This window comes from Cydia strobilella, chromosome 3, assembly GCF_947568885.1.
Source record: "Cydia strobilella chromosome 3, ilCydStro3.1, whole genome shotgun sequence".
Classification (NCBI taxonomy): Eukaryota; Metazoa; Arthropoda; class Insecta; order Lepidoptera; family Tortricidae; genus Cydia; species Cydia strobilella.
This window is the reverse complement of record NC_086043.1, coordinates 11569462-11577315: the sequence shown is the minus strand read 5'-3', so window position 1 is coordinate 11577315 and position 7854 is coordinate 11569462. Positions and strand designations below refer to the sequence as shown.

At 37.4% G+C, this 7854-nt stretch overlaps 1 protein-coding gene across 1 annotated transcript; it reads right to left on the bottom strand.

Moving 5' to 3' along the window:
* Positions 1-895: 895 nt before the first annotated feature.
* Positions 896-7320, bottom strand: LOC134755863 (zinc finger protein 679-like). Its single transcript, XM_063692496.1, has 11 exons — positions 7024-7320; positions 6665-6874; positions 6556-6589; positions 5780-6023; positions 5323-5574; positions 4641-4814; positions 4071-4274; positions 3637-3807; positions 3047-3236; positions 2258-2428; positions 896-1066 (listed from the first exon to the last, which is right to left on the bottom strand). Exons 1-11 carry the CDS (start codon positions 7150-7152, stop codon positions 1007-1009), a joined length of 1839 nt encoding a protein of 612 aa, XP_063548566.1. The 5' UTR covers positions 7153-7320; the 3' UTR covers positions 896-1006.
* Positions 7321-7854: the final 534 nt, after the last annotated feature.

The window sequence follows — 7854 nt, the reverse complement described above, 5'->3', positions numbered from 1 at the left end:
AGCTGTAGACCTCGCGCGCATAACTTAAAGCTAAATGTATGGCTCCGCCTTTTTTAAAATTTCCAAAGTCTGAATCAACTTTCTTCTTCTTCTCTCGTCATCGAACCACCTCATAAAATTTCACGGGCATCGGTTGAGAATTGCGACCGGTAGAAGAGAACATCCGAACATACGCAAGCATTTTTGCCCCAGCTGAAATGGAAACCTTCGCTAACACTCGGTTAATAATCTAGATCAAAATGATATCAATTTGTTATGATCAAATGCCGCTCCAGTACTGTATCTCTTTATATAAATAAATGGGCCGCGTCTTCGTAAATCTGTTATACGAGTAGGTATGCTTTGAATACCTACATGTATCTGAGATCACTCACACAACGAAAGTCAATATTTTACAATTCATTTAAAAACATTGTGATGCTCCCAGAGCAAGCAGAAAATACGATTTAAAAAGACTAGATTCTAAATAGAACAGATTTAAAAACGTTTACATTTTGTAAGAAGTAGTTTTACGTCAGGCCGGTGCACGGGTGCAGACGGTGCAGTGCAGTGAAGGCAAACAAACGGCGGTTTGCTTTCAAGCGTTCTCTTCATTTCAGCGTGCAGCGCTGCATTTAGATCAATGAAAACATACGGCCACAATAGGCGACCCATATTTCACACTACAGCGAGACTATTGACGCGTATTGAAATGTATATGAGACAACCAATTCTGAAAATATATACTAGGTACTCCCTACTTTTCTCCCCTTAGTACCTTTAATGCAACTAATTCTAAACTCGAACCTTAAAATCCCAAAAATAAGCACAATTTTTATATATTATTTGATCTCCCATAGGGAAAACTAGGCAATGTGGGGATAAACTACTACTATTAACGAAAACTACTCACTCTAATTGAGATAAATTATTTATTATCAGTGAAACCAAAATGGCTATAATATTAACATGTAAAAATTATAATTACCTTACATAGATTCAGCTGGCGGAATACTAAACTTATTCTTTAAATAGCCTCTACTTCATTTTTCGCGTTAATCGCGGCGACGTCAGCTTTGATGTAATCCTGAAAATAAATAACTTATAATATAATCTGCTCACTTACTTACATTTTAACAAGCTGCCGTAAAACTTTCCCAAGTACAATTAGTAACTTTATACAATTTACGAGTTTTCGACAAACAAGCAAAAGTTTAGATAAGTCTAAACAAAGGGTGACTTTGAAAGTATCTAATACCTACAATGGGCGTAATTTATTCTAGAGAAAAACAAAGTACAAGTTAGAGAGACATACGAGACGGGCTCGCGAGACAGGCGGGGAGGCGCGGACAGCGGCAGCTTTATCATTGTGCGCTGTGTGAATATCCAGAACGGAGTCTACACACAAAGGAGTTACATTATAAACGTAACTATTATAATATAGTCTTGATGTAACTTTTAAAGCTTTGTTAACTTAATATATAAGTTGAGAATAATAACAAGTTGTGAACTCTCAATAGTCCTTAGGTACACCGTGGCGGGAGCTGCCTCTCGTGCGTCCCATGACACGGGCAAGGGCAGCATCCGCTCGGTGTACCCCTTACATTTCACTAAAGTGTCAAAAGGGCCACTACGTGTTGGCTTCGGCTCCGCGCACGCCTCCCAAAGGTCCGGAAAACCATTGTTCCGTGATGGGAAAGACATACAAATAACTGATTTTTGCTCGCTAACTGCTTTTTTTTGTAAGTCGTGCCGTGCCCTACGCTCTACGCTACGGCGGAGTCTGTTAGTAAACTTCTGTGGTGTCGGTTATTGTTAGAAGGGTATTTAGTGGACTTGTCAACTGAACTTGCTCATGCTGACTTGAGGATGTTGAGTTGCTGGTAGACGTACTGCTCGTTCATCTGCACCACTATCTTGTGTGGATAGCAGCGCAGGCGGTGCGACCGTAAAGTAGACGCGTACGCCGCCTCGGTCGACGTACTTGCTGCAGGATGCTGACATGCCGGTAGACGTACTGCTCACTCATCTGCGCCGACATCATTTCGGGGTGGCATCGCAAACGGTGAGATCGTAAAGTGGACGCGTACGACCGCCTAGATCAACAGCACACTACACGCACGTGACGTATCTGCTGCAGGATGTTGACGTGCCGGTAGACGTACTGCTCATTCATCTGCGCCGCAATCCTGTCGGGGTGGCATCGCAGGCGGTGCGATCGTAAAGTAGACGCGTACGACGGCTATGGTCAACAGCACACTACACGCACGTGACGTACCTGCTGCAAGATGTTGACGTGCCGGTAGACGTACTGCTCGTTCATCTGCGCAGCCATCTTGTCGGGGTGGCATCGCAGGCGGTGCGATCGTAAAGTGGACGCGTACGCGAACCGCTCGTCGCACCATTTACACGTCAGCGGCTTGTCGCCCGTGTGAGTATACATGTGAACCTGGGCAGTTGGAGAATACACGTGTGATATAAAGTAACGGCAATGTTTACTGAGTAGATACTTAAAGCTGAGTAGGTTTTTAAACTGATATGGTGGAATGGCAACGTATACGTTGGAAATAACTTAAAATTTCCACATGAGGAACATCTCAAAATGGAAACGATTTCAAATGCCTGTGATTTTTTTCTGACATTTCCCAGAAGTTTTCCAACTTAAATATTGCGAATTTTGCAAAATACACTGGTGTGCTTCTGAAAAATCTTGCCAAGAGACCTTTATAGCTAAAAAATGTCAATACAATTTCAGCCACTTCAGCTCACGACATTTCAACATAGACATTTATAAGGCTAGGTTCACACGGCGTTAATTTTTCCCGTATACCGTGTACGAGATTTTAGCGAATATCGTGGTCACAGTAACATTTGTATGGCAGCGTTCAAAATTGTTCACTCGGCGTCTATGCGGGAAAGCCGTCTAGCCGTGTGAACGATTTTGAAAGTTGCCATATAAACGTTGCTGTCACTACGATATTCGATAAAATCTCGTATACGGTATACGGGAAAAAATTAACGCCGTGTGAACCTAGACTGACTATTTCAAGAATGAGAAAGAGGGTACCTTCAACGTCTGCCTCCTCTTGAAGGCCTTATTGCAATACGAGCAGACATGCCGGCACTTGTCCTCATGTACGAGCAGATGTTTCCTCAGCGTCCGACGACTGTTCAGCACGCGGTTGCACACGTAGCACGGGTACGAAGTTTCTTCGTGGATGTCCATGTGAGTTTTGAGATTCGAGTAAGTTTTGAATCTGCAACAAAACAGTCAGTTTAAAGTGACCGGATTTGTTACTAATATACATAGGTCGGACAAATCATCGCAAAACCATCAAAAATCATTTATATCTCAAAATAGGACAAGATTTATTAAACTCGTATTATGTAAAGTATTTTTGAATAAAATTTCCAGATTATACTCAAAACTGCAGTTCAAAATTGTTTAACGTTTTTATTCTGTTCCATACCATATTTATTTTTGCGATAATTTGTCCGAAGTCTGCTAATATACCTACATATGTTAGGTACTTACATCTAGTGTCGTTGTGTTACAACCCTTAAAACATTTTAACCCGGCATACTTAACTGCGATATTCCGATTTTTTCCACGATTAAAAATTTAACGGTAACATGGACCCACTGTGGATAACTTACGGCTTGGAGCACTTCCTGCACACGAAGGGCTTGTCGTCGGAATGTATTGCGCGATGCTGCCGCAGCTCGCCGTTGGTGCCGCACGCGTAGCCGCACAGATCGCACACATAACTCTTGATTTTGTCGTGTACCACGCGCTTGTGTGACGCCGCTGACGACCGGGTTGTGAACCTAGCGATAATATCATAGGTTACAATATGTTTGCGAGTATTGCGAACTAATCGGCACTTATGAGTTATAAGCTGCAGAAAAAAAGTGTAAAAGTAAAGTTAACGGCGAATGCAAAGGTATAGATGTTTTTAATTTTTTATTTGTCATACATATCAATTCAAATACATAAATGATTGAGTATAATTACAAATTTAATTGTCTGCTCTATTTAAGTTTCTTCTATTATAAATCTAATTAGGTACTAGCTATGTTTGCAAACTTACTTCATGTTACAGAAAGTACAGTGGTAAATTTTCCTATCTTCTATTGGAATGTGTGACCGTTCATGAGATTTTAACGCATCCTTAGTATTAAATATTTTATCACAGGATTCGCACGTGAATTTCCGTTCCGATTTAGGGACGTGTCTCATTTTATGTTTGTTTAACGCTGCCAAGGTTTTCGTTATTCGTGGACATTTGTCACACCTGAAAACAAACGAACAATAGTTCAAGACATTTACAGTACAAACAAGTATAATTGAGTATCGTAAAGTGGGTTTGTACTTTGACAATTCCGTTTGTGAGCTGTGTTTTTATGCAGCACCTTATCTTAATAAAGATTTAAAAAATAACTCTGCTCCTATAATAATTTAAACTTGCATGTTGTGTTGTATCTGCAATTTTAAGGTGCACACTATTTTTTTTTATCTAAACTTTATTATATTTGCTGTACTGCAGTTGAGACACTCGTTTGTAAATTATTAATAAAAAAACTTAAATAGCATCATAATTCTTAGTCTCCCAATAATATAAACATATATTTAATCAACAAGACTAGTTGTTTATACTTACGATAATACATTAGGATTTTTGTGATCATTTATATGTTTGTAGAGAACTGATTTTGACTTGAGAGCAATGCCACAAACACAATGCACTACTGGAAGAATCTTGTGAGCTCTTTCACAATGTGACTTCAGACTATACCAACTGGAGCACACCTTATCACAGACATTGCAATTGAAACTGCAGGTGAGAAAACGAATATGATTAATAACAAGTATAAGTAATAAAAAACCGGATAAGTGCTAGTCGGACTCGCCCACCGAGGGTTCCGTACTTTTTAGTATTTTTTGTTATAGCGGCAACAGAAATACTTCATCTGTGAAAATTTCAACTGTGTAGCTATCACGGTTCATGAGATACAGCGGCATGCGGCTGGTGTCAGACGGACAGACAGACAGATGGACAGACAGAGAAGTCTTAGTAATAGAGTGTTTTTACCCCTTGGGTACGGAACCCTAAAAAAACCTTATTGATTGTAAAAGTATTACAGGAACTGTGACTCCCAAACTCCCAACGTTGGAGACATGTTCAAATTTGTCAAACCGATTTGAACTGAACAATTTCTTAATTACAGCTTTTAACTGATTAACAATTGACAAAATGAAAATATTCAATTGACATGACATCATACATTTATCACAACAACATCATCAATCATCATACATGTTTTCTTTAATAGCAAACTTACTTTACAAAGTTATTAATTTTTAGATCTGAATATTGAGATTTTTCTGGCCTTTCTTCATGCAAATTCTCAGCACTTCTTATTTTTCTACTTTCCAACTTATGTTGAGAAAAATGTTTATAGAGAACACTTTTGGATCTTATTGCATATCCACATAGGCAGTATGCTACTACTTTGCTTCTATGATTATTGAAATAATGCACGCGCAAGTTACTCCATGTATTGGACTCTGCTCCACACAGGTGACATATCAGCCTGCAAAAAACATAAAATTATCATTTAATGCACACCTTAACCACTGTGGCAACTTTAATGATAAGTATTTAGATCATCAATACAAATACAAATTATTTATTTGTCAAGTATGTAGATGGTGACAAAATTAGAAGTGCAGTGTACTCTACCCACAATTGAGCATGCAAAAATGATGCAATGATGAGATAAATAAGATAAAACTTACTTAACAAAGTCTTTCACTTTCAAGTTTGGCTGTTTTAAAAGTTCACTAAACTTGATAGAGTCCTCTTCTGAAATGACTTTCTTTTTGATCCGCTTTTGCTTTATTTCCTTCAGTGATGCTATTGCTACATCATCCAAGTCATCATCATCTTCATCTTCATCAACATCATGATTTATGTCAATATCATCATTGTAATCCACTGCTTCAAATTCAGACAATGAAGCATCATTTGAAGTGATTGCACCTGAACAATAAATAATGTCAAAAAATGTAATAATTAATGTCAGTAAAGTAACTGTTAAAGTAAGTTTGATTTAAAATATAACCAGTGATCAGCATTTTAGATGCAACACCATGGTAACATATCAAGCTGAAATATAAATATTATAATATGCATATGCCTTTAACCCCACAATACATATTAAACTGCTTGAAAAGAATGCTATTTAAGTGTAGGTAATATATCCTCCTAAGGTCCAGCCATACAAATGAAAAACCCAAAATTTGCCGCTGAAATTTCAACCTCTAGAAAATAGAGTTTTTATTTTGCCTTGTTTGAAAATTGAACAAAACAAAGCAAAAGCAGTGGCTCTGATCCAATTTTATATGATTTCAATTTCATCTAACTGAAGAAGTATTCTGGTAGAGAAGGTAGGACCTTGGGCCTTAGGAGGATATTTATAAATATTATAGTTGTGGTAATTCACCCCAACTTGCAACCAAATGCCAATCACAAAATATAACAAACAATTAAATATGTATTAAAATATACTTACATACTATATCCTCAGCAGTTAACTCATCTTTTACCTAAAAATTAATGCTCATTAATAGAATTGGTATTTGGCAAAGAACCAAAAGAATACCTATAATTATAATGAATACCTCAGATTTTATTAGAGATGCTCCATAGTCTACAGCAGTTTCTTCAAGCTTGATGTGCAAGTCAGTACAAATTTCTAAATGCTCCGTATCCAATTGTTTTCTAAAATCCTCCTGGACTTTATAACATTCCAAGACAAACAATTGAAAGGACACCATTTTCTCTTCACAGTTGAGACAGATTCGGGTTGGTAAATCATCACTTTCATTTATCTGTAAAATAGGGATTAAAATGCAGGAATATAAAGAATTACGTGATTTGCTTAAAGCGACTTGTAAGTACATAAACAAGAGATGGTTTTTATATTCCGAAAGGTATTGAAAGAAGTCGACCATTACAACTGTAAACGTTTTATACTTACAGTTATTTGAATAAAATCTCTTATCATGCTCATAACGTTTTTGTTGCTTTCGTCGAGTAAATCCTTACAAAACTCATCGCTTTTCGCACAAAGTCTACACAAGTACTTCAAGTGTTTAAAGCTAGTCATTTTGTTAGAAACGTGTTCTTATATCGTAGAATATATTGGTCAATTACATGTTGAAACAGATTATTTTCAGGAAGACAAATAAACTGTTAACTAACAATACTGATATTAATAAATAAATAAAACAAGAAATGTTCACACATTATCGTGCTGCATGACGTTTAGTGCCAATCCCTGTCACTTGCAGTTTGCAGTGTTGTCGGCTAGAAATATAAAGGGCTACACAGACCTTGCAACAATTTCTTTTACATTGTCGACCAAAGATTATGTGACGTCCTATAATTAAAGATACCTTAAGGTCGTTGGCGCTTACGCTATTATTAACGCCACTCTAATACTTTTGCGGTGCTATGTGACGTAAGTGCCAGCCGCCATAAGGTACTTTCAGTGGAACGTCACATATTTTTAGGAGAAGTAGGTTGGAAGTAGGGTTAGTTTAAAGGGTACAATACACTTCATGGTTTGTGTTATGTGGCGTGCAAGTGCTGTGTTAGTTTTGTTTTGCATATTGAGGAAGAAGATGCAACTTGATAACAACCTATGAACAAACAGCGGCATGTGGGACACAACATGGGTAAAATACAATCAAATCAAAATATAGGTAATTGTAATAGATATATTGAATGTAAAAAGAAACAACGATATCTAACACAAATATTTGAATAAATGCAGGATTTTTTATTGCAGATTGACTAATTTTTTTTT